The sequence below is a fragment of the Sinocyclocheilus rhinocerous genome, unplaced genomic scaffold, assembly GCF_001515625.1.
Source record: "Sinocyclocheilus rhinocerous isolate Xijiao unplaced genomic scaffold, SAMN03320098_v1.1 scaffold730, whole genome shotgun sequence".
NCBI classification, from domain to species: domain Eukaryota; kingdom Metazoa; phylum Chordata; class Actinopteri; order Cypriniformes; family Cyprinidae; genus Sinocyclocheilus; species Sinocyclocheilus rhinocerous.
Window position 1 is genome coordinate 360,723 of NW_015670605.1, and position 22,315 is coordinate 383,037.

At 37.6% G+C, this 22,315-nt stretch overlaps 1 protein-coding gene across 1 annotated transcript in view; it reads left to right on the top strand.

Annotated features, from left to right (window-relative positions):
• Positions 1 to 22,315, top strand: part of LOC107734258 (cadherin-23-like) — a 236,996-nt gene that overhangs the window by 208,453 nt on the left and 6,228 nt on the right. The window contains exons 35-55 of the mRNA XM_016546172.1: positions 8,142 to 8,363; positions 9,214 to 9,333; positions 9,414 to 9,594; positions 9,739 to 9,872; positions 11,295 to 11,504; positions 11,612 to 11,719; positions 11,810 to 11,912; positions 12,958 to 13,083; positions 13,831 to 14,034; positions 14,410 to 14,868; positions 15,087 to 15,203; positions 15,988 to 16,212; positions 16,349 to 16,518; positions 17,198 to 17,335; positions 17,438 to 17,557; positions 18,604 to 18,781; positions 18,999 to 19,210; positions 19,977 to 20,171; positions 20,283 to 20,396; positions 21,398 to 21,527; positions 22,025 to 22,288. Coding sequence (XP_016401658.1) covers positions 8,142 to 8,363; positions 9,214 to 9,333; positions 9,414 to 9,594; positions 9,739 to 9,872; positions 11,295 to 11,504; positions 11,612 to 11,719; positions 11,810 to 11,912; positions 12,958 to 13,083; positions 13,831 to 14,034; positions 14,410 to 14,868; positions 15,087 to 15,203; positions 15,988 to 16,212; positions 16,349 to 16,518; positions 17,198 to 17,335; positions 17,438 to 17,557; positions 18,604 to 18,781; positions 18,999 to 19,210; positions 19,977 to 20,171; positions 20,283 to 20,396; positions 21,398 to 21,527; positions 22,025 to 22,288 — 3,730 coding nt within the window. The remainder of the gene's footprint in view (positions 1 to 8,141; positions 8,364 to 9,213; positions 9,334 to 9,413; positions 9,595 to 9,738; positions 9,873 to 11,294; positions 11,505 to 11,611; positions 11,720 to 11,809; positions 11,913 to 12,957; positions 13,084 to 13,830; positions 14,035 to 14,409; positions 14,869 to 15,086; positions 15,204 to 15,987; positions 16,213 to 16,348; positions 16,519 to 17,197; positions 17,336 to 17,437; positions 17,558 to 18,603; positions 18,782 to 18,998; positions 19,211 to 19,976; positions 20,172 to 20,282; positions 20,397 to 21,397; positions 21,528 to 22,024; positions 22,289 to 22,315) is intronic.

Genomic DNA, 22,315 nt, shown 5'->3' on the forward strand with positions numbered 1-22,315 from the left:
TATATAATCTCAAAATCAAAAGTAGCTAATAATAAACAATAGAAATTTAGAAGGAAGATGTAGTTTATTATGATCAAAATAATGTCACAATACAAAAAAAATAAAGGATTTATTGGTTTTAAATTTGAGCTTTGTTCTGTAATTACTTGTTTGTATTTATATTAATTTAAAGGTGAAATTCAGTTTGTATGTTTTTGTGAGATTCAGCCAAATATCCTTTTTTTAGTTTTAAGTATTTTGGTAACTATGGAAACTCACCTGTCCATACGCACCAGCTCGTGTGCACCTGATAAAAACAGGAACAGGAAATGGTTCATAGTGAGAAAGGATATGCAGTCTCTTTAAAACAATTAGTGCAGCTACTGTACTCCTATCAGCAGTCTCTGCAGTGCAAGACATGTGCAACGTACTCTCACACACAATATAGGTCAGAGTAGGTGTGTGAGCAATTCATGACTAAGTGTACGTGTTGTGTGTGTGTGTGTGTGTGTATGTACTCACGTCTGTGCCGCTCTACTGTTTGTCTCTGTCTGTAAACCAGCATCAGTATGAGCGAGAATGGAGTGCCGGGATCTGACAGGAGGTGTCGTCCTGTTTCAGATGACTGCCTCATTATTTGGGATACAGTCCGAGGTTTAGGTTGTGGAGAATCACCCAAAAACACTGGGTTATCATGGGCCTGTGCTTCACTGGAAAGAGAGGGATTATAAATTTATATATATATATATATATATATATATAATCTCAAATTCTGTCTGTAAACCAGCATCAGTATGAGCGGAAGGCACAGAATGAAAACGACACAGGCTGTGATAGCCAGACCTTCAGCCAACGAGTCTAAAAAAAAAAGAAAAACAGAGACGTTACTGGTGCAAAATAGAAAAGAAATTAAAGGCATAGTTCACCCAAAAATGAAAATTCTGTCATCATTTACTCACCCTCAAGGTATTCCACACCTCTGTGAGTTTCTGCTGCTGAACTCAAAAGAAGATATTTGAAAGTGTTTTTGGTAACCTAACACTTTCATTGATTTCCATAGTATTTTTTTAGTAGTAAGTCAATGGTGACCAACAACTTTTTGGTTATCCACTCATAAAGGTTTGGAAACTCATAAAGGTTTGGAACAAATTGAGGGTGAGTAAATGATGACAGAATTTTCATTTTTGGGTAAACTATCCCTTTAAGTCATTATCATCAGAAAGGCTCATTATACATGTCTTATTCACAAAACTTTATTTGTGAACTTGAGGGGAACTTTCATTGAACAAAAGTGGAAGTTAGTTCTCAGAAAAACTAGCATCATTCAATTACAGATGCCACTTTGACAGACTTTCTAAATGTTTTAATACTTTTTAGAGCCATTGTATAATTTGAGTGTGGTGTTGAATGTACCATCTGAAGGACTGTGAGACCACTCCAAACACTTCAGACTGCCGTTGTGAGTATGTCCCATCGCTGTGGAAATGTGAAATGTGTTAAGATCACATAAAAACAGAGGGGATACATGAATGTCACACCTGACCTCTCTCCTCACTCACTTACATGGCACCACATTCAGGTAGATGAATTCATGGGCCCCCTGCTCCACCTTTTGCTTGTTATGAACTTCCAGAATCAGACAGCAGTATTTTCCCTGGTCCTTGTGCTTGATGTTCTGCAAGATGATGGAGAAAGCCTTCTTGTCTTCGATGTATTGCACTCCAATTGTGCGGTTGGAGTAACTAGACCCACGTGGATGTGCACCCTTGTGGCAGCGCTCCTGTGAGTGAGGTGTGAAGAGCCAGGTGTTCCACAACCTATCCCCCGAAAAAGTCTTGGATCCGGACTGAACACATGTTAAAGTGACATTGGCCCCTTCAGGACACTCGTAGACCCGATGGGGCACGGAGGCACTGAAAGAGTAACGCTCACCGCTCACTGGAGAGACAGAGAGAGAAAACAGTGATTGTATATTTAAATGTAATATTCGATATGATGTGTAGATCTTAAAAATACTTTTTCATGTCCCAGCTTAATTACTACAGACAACTGTAAAGCTTTTGTAAGTTGATTTTCTCGAAAAATGGAAATGCATACAAAATATTTAAATTTAAATTTGAAATTTGACTATTCATTTTGAATTTAAATTTCAACCTTTCTTTATTTTTTGGATGTCAGCACAGGCAAAGACATACAGCAATATCTGTATTTGACAGTGGATCTCTTGAGCTTCCTCATAGAAAGTGTGCATTTGGTATTGTAATGTGTGAAGTTCAGCACTTTAGATATACTAAATATACTGTATACTAAATTTGTATACTAAATTACAATAACAGTAATTAAAGAAATTTGAAAAACAAGCTTTGTGAAACCCGGATGTGCTCTGTGGAAGCACAGCATTTCCACCACATTAATGAACAAACAACAGCAGGTGTCACTTCAGACTTCAGTCCTCTGCTGCTATTGTTTCTTATATCCATAACCATGTTTGTGCTTAAGTTTTATTGTGTGTGTGTGTGTGTGTGTGTGTGTAGAATGGTGGCACAGCGAGTGCATTGTTTCCTATCCTGTAATAGACAAAACAGACCTACACCCTAATCACACATACAAACCCTATGAACCAAAGCTGAATGTTTATCAACCAGACAAATAAAATAGGAAAGACCCAGATTTAGATATTGACTGCTTGAATGCATGGCTGCCTGTCAGTCAGAAACTTGTGTAGCTGACCTTAATGTGTGTAAACTGTTCTTCATTTAAGATGCCCTGAGTGACTTAAATGTACATAGCTTAAGTCTATGTGTATGTGAGTCAGGAAGAGCAATAGGAAACGACGTCTTTGTGATAAAGTGCACTCAGGGCAGTGTGTCTGTTCCTGTCTCTCACTGACACAATACAGTTCAAACCCCTCTTGCCCTATTATTCCCTATAAACCTCATCCGCCCCCATATTCCCAATCAGCGTTCATAATTATCCGGTCCAAGGCTCCATTTTCCACCCCGTGAGATCCTGTGCAGGGAATCCGCTCTGGCAGCTGCCAGGGGTTCAACACGTCTTTGTTGTGACTGGATGAAATACTCCCCTGCACTCTGGACATAATCGTGCCGTCGCTGAGTACTGGGTCGTGGTTACATCAAAGGCATGGTAGAAAGTGTTTTGGAGGCAGAGCCAATCCAAACTGTTGCTTAAACAGCCATTGATCCATTCAAGAAAGGTTCAAAACAACGTAAGCACGATTCAAATTTATTGTTGACTGATAGCATAACTTGAATTGAGCTCAGAACATTCTCAGACTCATCTGAGCGAGAGAAATAATAATGAAACTTTCCCTGCTTGAGGGCATCTGTCTGCAAATGTGTTCATCTGTGACATCAACACAAAAGCATCTGTCACAGAATTTACATGGACATAAGAATCCATCCTGTACTTCAGTACTGATATTTGAAGAATCACATTTAGATATATATTACTGATATTTGAAGAATCATTATGTGCCACTGTGTCCAGAATGTGCTTCATTTTATAGAGAAAGAATGTCTATGAACCACAACCATTGAAGCCCCTTTAAAGATATTTTGCCATGTTTCTTGTTTTCATTACAAAGAAAATTAATGGTGATTTATGCTGCCAAGATCCAAAAGGACACCAAAAAAATTAAAACACCGTCTTCATTTTTTGCAATAGTTTTAAGTTGTTCACTGATCATGACTTCTGTAAAATCGGTCACCTGATAAATGTCAAACCTGGTGTGATGCATCTAAAGACACTATTTTGGAAATGAACACAAATACAAATGACATTTAAGAGGTTTTTTGGAGAGCAGGATTATCAGTAAATTTCTAACTATTCCTCACACTGTCAAGCTTCAAGAAGCAATGTAAAGTATAATTGAAAAAAAACAAAAAGTACACAATTGTCCAGGTTTTCTGAAGCCATGTGATAGTTGATCGTATTTTATGCTGCTTTTGTCCTTTTTGAAGCTTGACAGTAGGCATGTTCTTATTATAAAGAGCAATTCAGACACTGAGCTTCATGGAAGACAAAAATATAAGGTCATGAGAAGTGCGTTTTTGTATTTGTGTGAGCTGTTATTTAAAGAAAGAACCCCCTTTTCAGCCCCCACCTAGTCTCATTTCTTTGTTCTTGCTATCTCTATTTGTATACAAGCCTCGTTAAAAGGTGTTAATGAAAGCCATAGGGGTCTAAGCACCTCCCTCTCATCTGCAGAGAGCGTGACTGTGAGGGACCGTCCCGTTTCACCTGAAACCTCCTGCAGATCAGTATCTGCCCTCCCTCAACTTCATGTATTGTTTTCGTAATAGACTATTTGACATTTCCAGAAGCAAAATCAATTATATCTTTGTGGATTTTCTGTGCTGATTTGTATTTGAAATAACGAGTGTTTTAAAAAGGCACCATTTCTGTGGTCGGCCAGTCTTAAGCGTCAATAACAATAAGCAATGGTAATGTTTGCTTCAGCAAGCAACACTAAAGCTCATGGTTGCATCATTTTTCCTCCCTCATGTTATTTTTCTCTTAGTTCTTAGTCAGTAATTTTGTCCTCTTCATATTTTTACAGAGAAGGCAAGGTGGATGTAGCCTCTCATGGGGAATGACAAACCCAGGGGGTCAGGAATGTAATCCTGGTGCAATATCCACAGATAGTCTCATTCCATCTGGGATCCTTTCTGTCTGTCTTCCTGTCTCTCTCTAATAAATATTTGCTCCGTATCTCTGTTTCAAACACATCTTGATTTCTCAGGCCTGGTTAGGATGAAACCATCAGGCTTTTTGGGAAAGATCACATGTCCTCACTCTTCGAATCGATACCCCCTGCATGGAGAACTGATCTGACGGTTACTCAGCTTTAACAGCTTCCCTCTTGGAACAAGCCTCACACCTCCTGCCGCTTCCTGAATGCCCAAATCTAATACTGTTTAGCTTTAGACCAACCGCACTAAAATTGGCAAAAATCTATATTAGCTAAATGATGAACCAGCCATAGTCTATGGATTAATGGCTTCATTTGCAAACTGAAGCTGGGTAAATTCAGCTGAAACATGGATTATTTTCATATAAAGCCCTGTATACCATTAGTTTTGGCAAACAGAGCTTTTAATGTAATTTTACTCTTAATTTTTTTTTTATCTAGGCTTCTCTGATTGGCTGAGAGGGAAGCTGTGTAAAGAAGGAAGGATCCAATTAAAGCTGATGTATACTAAACAAGATGCTACATTAATAACACTGTGATTAAAGAGTATGACACAAAGTGTACAGTCTTTTCATTCAGTGGTGGCCTAATGGTTAGAGAGTCGGATTTATAACCCAAAGGTAGCAGGTTCGACTCTGGGTACCGGCAGGGATTGTAGGTGGGGGAGTGAATGTACAGCGCTCTCTTCCACCTTCAATACCACGACTGAGGTGCCCTGGAGCAAGGCACCGAACCCCCAACTGCTCCCCGGGCGCCGCAGCAGAAATGGCTGCCCACTGCTCCGGGTGTGTGTTCACAGTGTGTGTGTGTGCACTTTGGATGGGTTCAAATGCAGAGCACTAATTCCAAGTATGGGTCACCATACTTGGCCACATGTCACGTCAACGACCTTGTGTTTCTCTTTGCAACTGATATGAATCGTTTTTTAACGTCTTTTAAATTCCGGTTAAGACGACACATCGTGATTATAGCGTTTAATAATGGTCAAATGCATATAGCAGACGTTGAAAACGCTGGTTTTGCGTAACTGATCAATTTAGAATAGCCTACTACTGTTGACCAAATTAGCTAATTAATATTAATTAGGCACTCCAACTATATTAATATTCACAAGCTAAGTATGCAACATTGTAGGATTTGCTAGCTGTTTAACGCCCACTAACGTTTAAGCCAATCAGCTAGATAAGCCTTACTTTATTAATTAATATTCATGAATCAAGCCGTCATGCTTGTTATCGCTATGCACGAAAAAGTGTAAACTCGGCGACTGGATGTACCAAAACTTTGAGGTTCTTGTCGGTATGATTTCACCAAATATATACGTACTTGGCCAAAATTACACGGCTTTAAACCACGGTAGAAAATTAAAAGGAGCCGCTGAATGTGAGGAAAGTAGCGCAGTAACATAACACACGATCGATCACAAACTATGACAGATGACGGTCTTTTTGTAGAGTTGAGTGTTGATTTCAGGCCAAAACTTCAGGGGACGAAAAGTTGGTTTTCAGTTTTAAAGCAAGCTGACACACGCCCGATCAGCCTTGAGGTCGTTTCACAAGTAAACAAATGTCAGAATCAGGGCCGTTCACACAGAACGCGCTCGGAACGCAACGGGATTGAAAAGAACGCGGGGGTCTCGAGACACGTTTTTAAAACGTGAACCACGATATTAAAACGCATAAAAAAGGCAAAACGCGAATGACAGCCAAATACGTCAGTGTGACGCATATGTACACAGACCAGCTGTTATATATATATATATATATATATATAGCCTATAATAAGGCTATATATATATAGCCTTATTCCAGAAATAATGTTCAGAGTAGATTTACCTTGAACCGCAGTTAAGAGATGAAAGCAGAGCAACAATGCGCAAAATACATCCATCAGTCCTGATCTCCTGTAACGTTCACAAAACTGTTGAAATGTCTACAGTTTCTCCAGCTGTGATGACAGAAATCTTATGTAGTCTTCTTCTTATTCCCGTGTATTGTGAACTGCTGTGCCGGCTCTTACAGTAAGTTACTTCTCAGAATCATATCAGAAGTAAAGCACTGAAACAAGAAGCACTAACTTACTTCATGCAGTCTCTACTCTCCTCCCTAAGCTCTCACTCCTCCCACAACTGCAGTTTGCTTTTTTCTTTAATAATAGGTCATCTACTTATATAATGACATGTAAAAAATTCAATTTGATTTTGTCTTTAAAGTGTGATTTAATAAATAAATAAAATAATGTTTTATCTGTTGTCTATTTAAACTGATTTGAACTATAATTATTTTAAAACTGTTTAAATTGTAAAGTTTTTTTTTTTTTTTGGTAATGTGTAGTAATATAATTAAAGACAAAAAGTTGCTTTTTGTCTTAAATTATATGCCATTATACTAATATGTGAAAGAATCAAATATGACTGATGATTTAGTCTTTGAAGTGTAATAAAAAAAAAAAAGTTTCATCAGTTATCTATTTAAATTAAACTTATTATTATTATTTTAAAACTAATTATCATTAAAATTTTAACGTTTTTGTAACGTAGTAATATAATTACTTATTAATTAAATGTAATTATATAACTAAAATACATTTTACTTCACATTTCTGGACATTTATTTTTCTGCAATAATAATTTCAATGAGTATGAATATATATTAAAAATATATAATTTAAAGATAGTAATGCTTGTTCGTGATGATAAATAATTGTTTTCACTATTCTCAGGTAATGTTTAAATTGTTTAATTTGGCTTTAGTATAGATATTAATATTCAAAGCATGTTGTGTTTATAATATCACTTTTTTTCTCACAATATAAACGAAAACCTAAAACGGCCTTTATATTTTAGGACGGCTGTCTCTGAGGTTTTTAACAGCAGACACAGATCAGTTTTATACAGACTTTCGATGACTGAATTTTGCAATATTTTACAATGTTGTTCTTGCCGCACCATATTCACAATGTTTGTCATAGTTGACCAAATTTCAGTTTCAGCGCTTGTGCGAACTGCTTGAGTGAATTTTGAGGGGAGACATGGTATCAGTTTGGATCTGATACCTGATAGCATCAGACGCCAGAAGAAATGCACACATCAGTAACCTCCCGCCATCACACACACCATCAGGTTATGCAAATAACATTCAAACTTGCTACACTAGTTTACCATGATACTATGAGATAAAGGTTACTCCACACTGATGCATAGTGTGTTCACATGCAAATACTTTCATCCAAAGACCATAAACATTGCCTTGCTGTAGACAGATTCTGTAACATACTATTTATTTATTTAAATGAAATAATATATTGAAAGTTTTATTTTTTCAATGCATTGATACACTTCTCACATTTTTTTTATTTATTATATATATATTTATATATATATATATATAGTTATTACTGAAAAATTATTACAAGTGTTTCATGTTTTGCTGTTTGTCATCCATTTCCACAGACGTCCACCATCGTTTGGGTCCGTATAATTGATGAAAATGACAATGCGCCTGAGTTTCCAGAGGAAGAGTATGTGACGGAGCTCAGAGAGGGGCCAAACACTGTAGGAGCCATTATCGCAACGGTTACTGCCATCGATCCTGATGAAGAACTCAACGGAACCATCCGTTATGCCATCTCCAAGGGCAACCTGGCCCAGACGTTCCAGATCAATAGCATAACGGTGAGGGGGTCAGAGAGTGACAGACTGTAAACCAGGATTGGTTTAGAGACACTGAAGTGTTTGTTAGATGTTTTAATTTTTTCTCAATTGTGTTTGTACACAATTGACTGCATTATTATTTTAACCCAACACAGTAATTTTTGAATTCAAATACTTAGAGTTTGCATAGATTACATAGATAACTCATTTACATAATGACCCAAGTAAACACATTAGATTATATATAGTTTTCCTATAACTGAGCCTGAAAAGTCCAATATAAGTGTAAACAATGAAATGGTGACAAATACTGAATGAAAAACTTTTGTGGTCAAAAATAGTATGATGTTTCTCCCAGTCAGTAAGATTTTTTAAATGTTCTGATTGAGGCTGCATTCATTTGATTAAAAATACAGTAAAAAACAGTAATATTGTGAAATATTATTTCAATAAAAAAAAAATATATATATATATTTTTAAATGTAATTTATTGTTGTTATGCAATGCTGAATTTTCAGCATCAGTCTTCAGTGTCGCATGATCCTTCAGAAATCATTCTGATTTGCTACTCAAGAAACATTTCTTATTATTATCAATGCTGAAAACCGCTTAACATTTTTGTGGAGACTGTGATATATTTTTTCAGGATTCTTTGATGAAAAGAAAGTTTAAATGAACAGCATTTATTTGAAATAGAAGTCTTTTGTAACATTATAAATGTCTCTTTTGATCAATGCATCCTTGCAGAATAAAAGTATATTTAAAAAGTCTTTCAAAAGAGACGTGATAGTTTACAAAAGACTTTCTGAGAATGATTCATATACTCCACTGCTGTGCGTGTTCATTGGGGGTTTGTTGTGTGTGTTCACAGGGTCAGATTGTGGTCATTAAGGAGCTGGATTATGAGATCAGTAATGGTCATTATGTGCTGACAGTCACAGCTACAGATCAGTGTCCTATACCTCAGTTCAGACTGACCTCCAGCACCACAGTGAGTTCATATCTGCTACACACACATATACAATCCTCATGATTCCTTTATATCACACTCACACACTCCCCTTACCGCAGGTCCTGGTGAATGTGGTAGATGTGAACGATAATGCACCCATCTTCCCGAGACCATTCGAAGGTCCGTTTGAAATCACAGAGGGTCAGCCGGGTCCACGTGTGTGGACCGTTAAAGCAGCGGATGCCGACTCGGGATCCAACGGAAAAGTGGAGTACAGCATCACCGCAGGGGACCTGAAAAGTGTGTGTGTGTGTGTGTGTGTGGTAGACAGTTGATTCAGATCCAATCAGAAAAATTATTTGTGTTGCAATTTCCTGTCTGCCTTTAAAATTGAGTTGTTCCTTTCTATCTGTCTCTGTTTCTTTCTCTCTCTTTCTTTCTCAGATGAGTTTGTAATTTCATCGGTTGAGGGAGAGTTAAGAGTGAGGAGAGATGTGGAGCTGGACAGAGAAACTATCGCCTATTACAACATCACCATTACTGCCAAAGATCTGGGAACGCCAGCGCTCAGCGCTATGGTAAACACCCCCACACACATTCAGTTCTTAATCTTCTAACTATGCCAAAAATTATGAACTGATGGGAAAGTACATACTTTTGAGTATGTGGGAAGATAATAGGCCAGTATTGGGACATACTAAATTGCACTGTGACACCACAAACCTCTTTGTTGTGTACAGTTTGCATTTGTAGTTAAGCATCAAGCTAAATGAATTACATTGACATTTGTTATTACTAAAATTCATTATTATTATTTTAGTTTAATTTTCATACTTTTAAGAACAGCATCTCTTGTCATTAGAGCTTCACAATTGATCTAAATAAAACTGAAAAGTCTGAAATTTAATTAGATATATGAGCTGTGTTTTTCAAAACGAGACTGCATTGGGTTCTTTTGCACAAGAGCTACTTGTGCAAAAAAGAAAAACTTGTTCTTAGAGAAGCTCGGTTCACAGTAAATGCTGCTCTGCAGACTCATCTCTGCATCTGCTCTGAGTTTGGGTTGCATTTGGGAATGCAATATATTACGACTATTTTCCTTGTAATCGTGCTTATAATCCATCTGTTGTCAACAAAGGAGAAGCTTTAAGGCCTCCCTGTAGTTCACCAAAATAAAAGTTAGATGGTTTTAACATTTGAAAATTAAGAAATTAAACTCTTTAAACTCAATCTTTTATTTTACTTTGCAATAGTAGTATTTCTTTTTTAATACAAAAAAGCACAGCAAACCTGGTGCTTAAAATGTTTTTTTTTTATATATATATATATATATATATATAAATAAAAATTTAAAAAATTTTATCAGAAAGATCACAAATTTTCCCCCAATTCTATTAGCCTTTTTTTTTTGTCCATTCTTCGCCTCAGTTATTCAAATCTATAATATATAAATTAAGCAGTTAAATCAGTCATAAATATTAGTATTGTAATTTTACAGTTGTAAAATAAAATAATAATTATATTAGTTTACTTAAATCCTCAATTTTTATTTTACAGTGAAATGTTACCACAACAATATTTCTTTTTAATAGTTTTATTTTATAATAATAATAATTGTTATTTTTTATTTTTTATGTTTTTCTAGTCATATTGATATATAATTACAAAACATTTTGGCCAAATTGTGCAGCCCTACAAACAAACACAGCAAACCCAGAGCTTTAAAAAAATAAATGCAATTGAAATTTTTATCAGAAAAAAACACAATTACATTGTTCCCCAAATCTGTCATTTTTCCATTGAAAGCATTGAAAGAAAATGCTTTAAATCTATAAAGCATGCACAAATACACACTTAATAATAGGAAATGGAATATGTTTCAAGCCACGCTAATTGTGATATTTTAAACTATTTAGTATGGTTTATATGTGTGAATTAGTATGTACTGAATTACTTATATTTCCCATAATTCATATTGTGGTTTTGTTTTTCTGTGTCAGGTGGTAGTGAGCATTCAGGTGTTGGACATTAATGATAACGACCCCATCCTGCTCAACTTACCCTATAACACCAGCGTGAGCGAGGGAGCACCGATCCACACCTCCATCACTCAAGTGCGGGCACAAGACTCTGACAGCGACCGCAATGCTCTCCTCACATACAGCATCACCGCCGGCAACAGTGATGGATCATTCTACATTAATGAGACAGTAAGAGACAGAGGGATATAGGGAAGAAAATAATTGTTCCCCCTTTTTTGATAAGAGACAGAAATAATAATGTAAGAGTGAACAGACTAATGTGCTCTTCCCTCCAGTCAGGTGTAGTTCAGGTGAACAGGCCGCTGGACAGAGAGAGAGTGGCTGAATACAGCCTCACCATCACCGTCAAAGACAACCCAGACAACCCTCGCATCGCACGCAGGGTAAATAGCACAACATATTCAGGTTTCACAGATGGCATGAAAGACATCGTCAGGTTAACTCTGTCATGAGACTCTTTTCTCTCTGCTCAGGATTCAGAGTTGTTGGTGGTGACTGTGCTGGATGTGAATGACAACAGGCCCATCTTCACCCAGTCCAGCTACAGGGGCGAGATCAGTGAAAACTCCCCCACAGGTACCCAGTGTTCTCTCTAACCACATCCTGACTCTCAGAAATGAAGATCATGTAGGGCCAAGAAGAAAAGCTTTTTAATCTCGTTTATAGCTGTGTTGATTGCCTTTGTAATGACAAAGGTTTTGAAGCAGAAGTTTGTTGCACTTTGAATACATTGTGTAACTTTCAGAATTCAGAACAAAAATACCATTTCTGACATTTTGTGTTAACATCAAATCATCGCTCGCAATTACACATTGATAACACCTGTTTGGTATTTAGAACATAATATAAATCTGTAACCCATAAATAAGCACTATTACGTATTTTATATGTGAAGAGATTAACCAACAAATTTACTAAGAAGTCTTAAAGGTGTAAGCAGGTCTACAGAAGACAATCATTATTCAGCTCAGTGATTCATTTCAGTAAAAGTGTCAATGTTGCAGTTCGTCAGTTATGAAACTAATTCGATTGAGCAATAAAGCTGCTCTACAGAAAACATTAGTGTCATTATTCAGCTCAGTTTAGTTCAGTGTTGATCCAATTCAGTTCAATAACTGTCAATTTTACAAAAGTCATCGATTATGAAACAACTTCATATGCATCTCTGCAGAAAACAATAATGTCATTATAGTGTAATTCAAGTTTTGTTCTCATCTGATAGTGTCAGTGCAGTCAAACAGATAATATTTTTTTAACATTAATTGTCTTTTAAACTCCAACTGAGCAAGACAAAGGCAACAGTAGCAAGGAACCCATACTCCTCCAGGTGACCGCAGTGGAGAAAAAACCTCAAGAGAAACTTTCTCCTCTGGTGTAAATGGTGGTAAACGGTGTGATTTAGGATTTCAGGAGACATCACAAGTCTGATATTAATCATTAATCATGAAAATAAGCATGAAAAACTAAGTTATGGGCAGCCGAAGTTGTGACTAATATAACATACCCTGAGGGGAAATAAATACAAGATGAACAGTGATGGTCATGACTCATTTAACATCGGATCAAAGCTGAACCTCTGAAGCCAAATCTCTGAACCTCTGTCTGTCTGTCTGTCCATCAGGCACCACTGTGTTGATTCTAAACGGCCCAGTTCTAGCAGAGGACAAAGACATTGGGGAGAATGCGGTGGTGAGGTATCGTCTCCTGGGAAACAGAGTGGACCTTTTCTCCATAGACTCCCGCACAGGTCTGAAGTTAAGCACAGATGCTATAGATTATGTCTGTTTTGTTTTCATGTTTTCCAAAATTAAAGGCCTCAAGGTGTTTTTAAAAACGTTATGTTGATGTCTTCAAGAGATAATATCAAGAGGGTAATATTCAGTTCGACTGCTCACATTGATGTAGTAGTAGTAGAGTTTTTTTCTGCTAGTACAGTCCATTATTTTGTTTTTGTTTTTTGTTTTGTTTTGTTTTGTTTTGTTTGGTTTGGTTTGGTTTGTTTATTTTGTTTTGTTTTGTTTTGTTTTGTTTTGTTTATTTTGTTTTGTCACCAAACGGAATTGGAAAAATAATAACAGATTTCCCAAACATTCCCCGTCTGCCACTGGTTGAAAAACATATAAACTCAAGCCATTTGTAAAGTCAGTTTTGCTGTGTCAGGTTGGTCAGGATGCTCAATAATATAGTTTGCACTATTTAGTTTACTTATAGTTGTCTTTGTATATTAAATTAAGAAAGTATTTTAACATCAAATAAATGTAACCTTTAATACAATCTTTTTTCAAAGTTGGTCTTAAATTGGTCTTTTTTTCAATGATTAAATGATCTTAAATTTAATTCCTTTAAATATGAGGTACTTTTATATCTGTGGTGTCAGTTATGCAAGATAACAGTCCTTCCACCTTTCATACACCCACAGAGTGTTTCTCGTAATCAAGCACTACTCCCGTTCATGACACGTTCTCTTTCCCACCCCCTCTCTCTGTTTCTCTAGGGGTGGTATCGGCGCGTGCAGGTGCTGTGCTGGACCGGGAGGCTTTCTCTGTGCCGCGGGTGGAGCTGTTTCTGCTTGGGGAGGATGTGGGAGGTTTAAACAGCACCGTCCCACTCACAATCACCATCCTCGACATAAATGACAACCCACCTGTCTTCAATCCATCCAGTTTCACTGTACACCTGCCAGAAAACAGCCCCACAGGTGAGAGAGACAGTATCAACTGATGGAGGTAGATGAACTGGTAGAAAAGCTACTTTAATCTGGTTTGTTGGTCCCCATTGCAAAGAGTGGGAGTGTGTTGTTGTAATAATAACAATAATCAATATAATAAATATTGCTAATAATTGTTATAGTTAATATTTATAAGTATTTTTTTTTTTTTATTATTATTTTTTTTTTATTTCTTAGTATATATATATATATATATATACAGTATATTTCTACATTGAAGTAAAGCTGAAATAAAATTAAATATAAATATTACATAAAAAAAGTTAGAAATACTAAACAAAACAAGTTTCATTTGAAATACTAAAATTGCTAAAACTAAAAATGTATCATTGTGTGTATTTTCAGGTGTGGTAGTAACGCAGCTGTCGGCGAGTGACGCTGATGGTGGCTCTAACGGTTGGCTGCAGTATCGGTTAGACAGCGGCGCTCAGGACCGTTTCATTGTTGACGCTCTCTCTGGTGCCGTTGTGGTGGGCAATGCTACACTGGACCGAGAGGAGCGTAGCTCGTACCGTCTAGTTGTCATAGCAACTGACCGAGGCACACCCCCTCTCTCAGGAACGGCGATGTTAACTGTTGTTCTGGACGATGTCAATGACTCCCGTCCTCGTTTCATACGGCCTGTGCAGACTATCAGCGTTAACGAGTCAACACCGCCAGGAGAGGTTATAGCTACGCTCACTGCCGAGGACGCTGATCTACGACCCCGCCTGGAGTATTACATCATCTCTGTGGAAGCAAAGGATGATGGGAATAATCCAGTGGATGGGCTGCAGCAGTCGTTTGGAATTGACTTTTACACAGGTGAGCAATTATGTCTTAAGATATTATTTTTGCTGCAGAAGTTGCACTTTTAGCCCTCTGAGATGTCACATGTAGCTCTTCATTTGTAATTCAGCAACTAAACACTATACATTTTTATAAAAAATCTATTTTCTATGGAGAAAATGAATGGGATTTTTACTTCCGGGAACCATGTTCTGTCGTTTTGTGTTGATATTTGTGTCCATCTTTATTCTCAGGTGCTGTGTTTGTACGAAACCCCTTGAACCGAGAGCTGGTTGCCACTTTTGAGATCATCGTTTCAGTGCATGACAATGCCAGTGATGTTATTGACATGTCCGTCAGTGTACCCAACGGTAAGAAAGATCTTTCTGTCTGCTTACTACTTTCTGTCCCTCCTGTTTTCATTTGTTCATCTATTTAATTTACTCACCCTCAGGTCATCCAAGATGCAGATGAGTTTGTTTCTTCATTGGAGCTTGGCGATATGGAGAAATTTAGCATTGCATCACTTGCTCATCAATGGATCCTCTGCAGCGAATGGGTGCCGTCAGAATGAGAGTCTGATAAACATCTGATAAAATCATCACAATAATCCACAAGTAGTGCACACAGCTCCAGTACATCCATTAATGTCTTGTGAAGCGAAAAGCTGGTTTATTGCAAATACGCTTGTGGATTACTTAAATTACTTGTGGATTATTGTTTTGAGCATCTGTTTGAGCTCTTAGCATCTGTTCAAGCTCTCATTCTGACGGCACCTGTTCCTTGCAGAGGATCCATTGATGAGCAAGTGATGTAAATGCTGCATTTCTCCAAATCTGTTCCGCTGAAGAAACAAACTCATCTCTATCTAAAACTCATCTACATCTGCAACTATTCCTTTAAGTTTGATAACATTGCAATCTTTTTCTTTTATTGCATCTACTGAAAAGACCAGTGTGTGCGCTGGGCTTATTAACTGGCTTGACCAGCAAAGTTAACCAGAAACCATGCTGGTAACCAGCTTCCAGTTTGTCAGGTTTTCCTTCCCATTATTTTTTTTTCTTGACCAGCAATAAATCGGCCTGGGGTAAACATTTTGTTTCCTTTCCTCTTTTCGGGGAAATCAACTCATTTAAATTGTATTTCTCCCCACAGCTAAATTAACCATCAACGTGCTGGATGTGAATGACAACGCTCCTCGTTTTCGTCCTTTCGGGGTAGCGAACTTCTCCGAGAGGATTCTGGAGGGTGCTGTGTCTGGTACCACACTGCTGTCGGTGACGGCTGTGGATCCTGATAAAGGGCCCAACGGACAGATCATCTACCAGCTCCTACACCTGCCCCGTGGAGACTACATAAGACTTGAAGACCCTTCTACAGGTTACACAATTGAATATATTCACATTTCTATCAATGGTCTAACCCTTATCCCTAAATGATTGAAGCTTGACAAATGGGTGATTTAATTCCATCTCTAATCTACATGGTGCGTGTCTTTCTAAATCACTATCCACAGGTAAAATTGTGGCCAATCGGACAGTGGATTATGAACAAGTGCAGTGGTTGAACTTCACGGTGCGTGCTCAGGATCACGGCACGCCTCCTCGCTTTGCCGAACTTCCTGTCTATTTGCGCATTGTTGATGTCAACGACAACAACCCAGTCTTTCAGCAACCTTTATATCAGGTAAATCAGAACAAACCAGAGAGTCAGGGTACTGATGCTTTTCTTTCCTGCTAAATTCAGGAAGAATGTTAATTCCGATGGAGGAAAATAGAGGTGTGAACCTCATATAGTGGTGTCAAAGTTTGACACTTTAGTGAAAATGCTTCTGTGTTGCTTTTTGTTTGTTCAATGCAAAATCTTAATAACAAATTATGGTAAGTATGAATTTTAAGTATGACCAATGAGTATTTATATGATTATTTAGTTAAAAATAGTGCAGAAAATGTGTCTTAATGCATTTTGTCTTAGCTTTTATTGATGTCACAGTTTTCAAAATCAGTTTATATCAATGCTATGTTAAATATTTTCAGTGTTGCTTTAGGCTTTTCACATTTTCCACAAAAACTTTAAGCAGCACAACATTGATAAAAATAAGAAATGTTTCTTGAGAACCAAATATTTGAATAATTTCTAAAGGATCATGTGACACTGAAGACTGGAGTAATGATGCTGAAAATTCAGCTTTGCATCACAGGAATAAATTCCGTTTTAAAATATATTCTAACAGTTATTTTAAATTGTAATAATATTTCACAATATTAACATTTTTACTGTATTTTTGATCAAATAAAAGCAGCCTCGGTGAGCATAAAGTAAGAGACGTTTGAACCGAAGATTTTGTGTATGTTTGTGTGTGCAGAAGTCCATTTTTGAGGATGTTGCACTTGGCACCATTATTGTAAGTGTGAGTGCGACAGATGCAGACTCCGGTCTGTTCTCTGTCATTGAATACGGGCTAGTGGATGGAGAGGGCAAGTTCGGCATCACACCCACTACGGTGAGTGTGTTGGTGTGAAAACAAAAGACAATAAGAATAAGACAATAAGAAATGCCATTTGTAATGTCATTTATATTCAATGTTGATGTCCTGTGCTATCAGGGTGACATCTACATCCTGTCTGTCCTGGACAGAGAGACCAAGGACCGTTACACTCTCACAGCCTATGCCAGGGACAACCCCGGAGGCAACCCCAACAACCGCAGAGAAAACTCCGTCCAGGTACATACAATGTGTGGATGAGCTGAAAAAATTTGAAATTTCACCCATTTTATTACCTAAGAAATCATTTGATGCACATCACTTTATAATTATGACTTCTAAACTCAAAAGTAGCAGGCAGCATATCTTGCCCCTTTTAGTTGCTAAATAAAATATGTTTAGCTCCGGCTCGTTCAGACACAACCAGATGAACTTGTGTCATCGTTTTATCTCAATGTGAAATCAATGTTCAAACAACCTGTTCTGCAAACTGTAAAGACCAGTTGACCACAGCGAGAAAAACCAAACATGGATAAAATCATTTGAGCAAGAGACCTTGACGCAGTCAAGGCGGAGTCTCCTTCACTTCCAGTTCCTGTTTGAGGATATGAAGAGAGCATCAGCTGTGCAAATGAGGTTTCACAAGACTTGAAGTGTTTGTGAGGTGTCCAAATGGTCAGCTTGCACTTCCTCTATTCACACTCTGTTGTTATGAGGAAGTGGGAAGTTATAGAAGCAAAACAAGCAGAAAATTAAATTTACAATCAGCTGATGCAATTTTAAATGCAAACTTTGCATAATATTCATAAGTTCCAGATGTGAGTAAAATGCAAACACAAAGCATTGTGCATAGTGTTCCTGTGGCTCAGTGGTAGAGCATTCCGTTAGCAGCACAAAAGGTCGTGGGTTCGATTCCCAGGGAACACACATACTGGTAAAAAATGTATAGCCTGAATGCACTGTAAGTCGCTTTGGATAAAAGCGTCTGCTAAATGCATAAATTATTAAATTATTATAAATTAAAGCAGCTTTGATGAGTCCAGATGGGCAGTCTGCATCATCATGATGTGTTTTAAATTGAATTGTTGGTTTGCTGTATTCCCAACCAGTGTTCAGATCTCAGACTCTCTTGTACATGTTTGCATTTTTTGCACAGAATGTTTCAGTTTCATGTGAACCGTTTTGCACGAGCTGACCTCAGAGACTTGGAAAAACAACCAAAAAAGCTTTCGTTACTCCACCTTAACACCTCTGTATCAGATCTCTGATCTCCGTCTCTCTCTCAGGTGCAGTTGACAGTGATGGATGTAAATGATTTCCGCCCACGTTTCTCAGAGAGAGTCTTCACCACTAGTATGTTTGAGAATGAGCCGGTTGGTACATCAGTGATCACGATGAAGGCCATTGACCTCGATGAGGGGGAGAATGCATTACTTACCTACAGTCTACAGGGCCCTGGAGCGGGTAAATCACACACACAGATATACATAAATATAGCACTTTAAATCTACTTTCTTAAATTTGAATCGCTACTCACCATCCCGTTTGCAACCTTGATTCAAAATCAGGAAATTAATTGGAAATTAAAGACATTGTCAATTTACTTTCCATGTACAATTTGATAAACCCGCTCAAGTACAGCTACATAGTTTGCTGATGTCTCTTCCTCTCTCTTTTACAGATGCGTTCTCTCTGGATCCTGACACTGGGCTGATTCGCTCCCTGCGGTTACTGCAGAGTTTTGAGAGGTTTAATCTGACCGTGGTGGCGACTGATCATGGCAGAACGCCACTCTGGGGAACCACCAGTCTTCAGATCACCGTCATAGATGTCAATGATAACAGGCCGGTCTTTGTGCGGCCTGCCAATGGCACTATCATGCACATACTTGAGGTGTGAGGCAGTGAAAAACCAAGCGCTCATTTTTATTACTAAATGATATTTTCTTTTTTGCTTTTTTTTGCTTTTTTTGTGCTTTCTCACTCACCCTACAAATTACAACTCAACCGCATTGATGTGTTCTCAGTTATCCCACAGCACTCTTCTTTTGTCTTCCTCATTGTCTTTCTCACTTCACATGTACTTCATAGGAATATCCATTACATGTAGCTGTCTAGTTGCATGCTGAAACATGCAGTAGAGATCTAGTGTTTGCTTGTGTGGTCAAGCCTCCTGTGTACCTCTGACAGCCAGAGTGAAAAGATCGTGTTGCAGATCTTTGTGATCAATGTGAAGCTCTTTATTCCTGAGCCCAAGTGATGAAACCCACCCCTGTGACTCAGAGAGATGTTAACCATAGTGTCATAGCAGATAGTATTTTGACGACTTTGTGGAAACTTTGTAAGTTCCTTTTGCAGCAAGGGCAGTTTTTAAAACCGTTGAAACGCCTTGATTAGAGTCAAAAGCACTAAATGGCACAAAAAATATAAATTAAGAGATTCTCTGCTTGTCATTCTGACTAAAATCTCTCGCATGGACAGATTAACAGAGATGAGTACTACTCACCATTCAATACTTTGACCCAAATCTGTCACATGGAGGTCTGTCAAATTTGATGCCCCATATCTGGGCTGAGAGAGCTTGGATGACCTGTTTTTGTTCAGGGTCAGACATCATGAATGAGTGAGCATTCGGTCATGTTTTGTGTGTGTCGTTGCAGGAACAGCCTCCTGGGCTGGTGGTGTATGAAGTGTTCGCCACAGACGAGGATGAGGGGGTGAACGGAGAGGTCCGGTACAGCTTCCTGCAGACTGGAGCAGGAAATAGAGACTGGGAGAACTTCCATATTGATGCAGTGACCGGAGTGATCACCACTGCGGTTACACTGGACAGAGAGAAACAAGCCCTGTACAGTGTGAGTCTTTCTTTCTAACCAGACACAATTCAAAATAACAGACAAATGAGAACAGCAGAAAACCTTCAAAAATGGTGCAATAACAATTGAAATCTCTGTATTTGTATGTAGCTGGTTGTGGTGGCGTATGACCTCGGGCAGCCCGTCCCATATGAGACCATGCAGCCGCTGCAGGTGGCTCTGTCTGACATCGACGACAACGAACCTGTCTTTTTTAAACCTCCGGTAATGTTTTGATCATTTGTTTTTAAATATCAGATACATCATTCTATTTTTCAAGTACAGACTGTAGGCCAGTTGGCTAGTTTAGTATAAACTCTGTAAAACCGGACTATGAAATAATAGTCATAAAAACCTATTTTATTTAATGAAACATTTAAATCAAACTTTAGACAAAATATTTTAAAAATTTGCATTTGTGTTTGTCGTATTTGATACATCAAGCTTTTATGCCTCATATAATATAATATAAAATAATATAGTGAGAATATGAAGCTCATATTTGAGGAGGAAACAAAAACACCTCAGTTTTATTCAGAGGCCAAAAAAGAGCAAAAATATGCAGTTTGGTGCTGTTGCTGATATTTATTTGGCTAAGATGAAATTCTGATAGCTTGTCATGTACTGTAAATCAATAATAATAGACTACTTACATAAAATGCATATAAATATCAGTTGCACTCTACATCCCCATAATGTCTTAGTAAGATATTTAAATGCTTAGTTTTATGATCAAAACTTTTATTGTGGAACAAATCAAATAATGCAGTGTAATGCAGTGATGACTGAGAGATGTAAATAAACATACCTCAAAAGCCTGATGTATTGTATCACATTTTAACATAATTTTTTTTTTTTTTAAATGATGAACTGATAATCAAGTTGCTTCAGTTCAGTAAATGTTCGTCTTTAATATTACCATCAATATAAAAGTTATTCTTACGTTTACTTTATAAAAATAAGATTTTGCAGCAGAAAGACACATGCATGTGGATGTTTTTAGAAATTTACTAAACTATTTTCAAATGACAGAAGGCATGTAGTAAACAGGTTTTTCAGCAAAGTTTTGATCGTGTTGGTATTTTAGAGGCCTTAGAAATTTGCATATCAAATATGATAAAGTAGGTTTTATCATATTTTTTTGAGGACTTCTACATCATGAAATGTGATGCTTGAAAAATTTCCCATCACTTATTGCTTAATTCTGTGTGGTGCGTGTATTTCAGAGAGGAAGTTTGCCATATCAGTCTCTGTCGGTGCCTGAGCACTCGTCTCCTGGGACTGTTGTGGGCAATGTGACTGGTGCAGTGGACGCGGACGAGGGCTCTAATGCTATCGTCTACTATTCCATTGCAGGTGCGGACAGAACATTAAACAACAAAAATGAACCCCTATATATGCATTTGCATCATAATAGTAAAAACAAGCTTATCCAATGTTAGGCTCCGTTCAGTTGGTACAAAAGAAGTTTATTACTTTGAATTTAATGTGAATTGTAATTGGATGTTTCCTGAATAATCATCTTGCAGTAATCTCTCTGCCGGACATATTCATGAAAGAATATAAATATATATATATATATATATACATGAAGGTCAGTGAACCTAGGTCTTAGACAAACACTCTTGATCAACTATTGTCGGTCAGGACTCTTTCTTCATAGAACATTTCCACCTACATTTACAAATGTATCACTCGGTTTGCACAATTTTGTTGCATCAGCAGAAGATGCTAAAATTCAGATTTCTGAGAAACTTTGAAATTCCCTTGTAAACTTAACAGAACAATGGTAGTAGTTCATACATGGCCAGTGTAAACGTTTTATTAACTGCATTACTGATGTTCTTTTCTAGGAGGCGATACCGTGGGAAACTTTGGTATGAGTGTGGCCGGAGTTTTACAGGTCAAAAAAGATCTGGATCGGGAAGAAATCCCAGTGTATTCCATCATTGTTAAAGCGTCCAGTAACCGAAACTGGTCTCCTCCGAGAGGTCAAAGGTCACAGCGGGCCCAAGTGCTTGACCCAAGCCGTGACCCTACATTACAGGAAGTAAGAATCTTCCTTGAGGACATCAACGACCAATCTCCGAGATTCACAAAGATGGAGTACACTGCAGGTAACAGATTTATTTTTATTTCAGCTT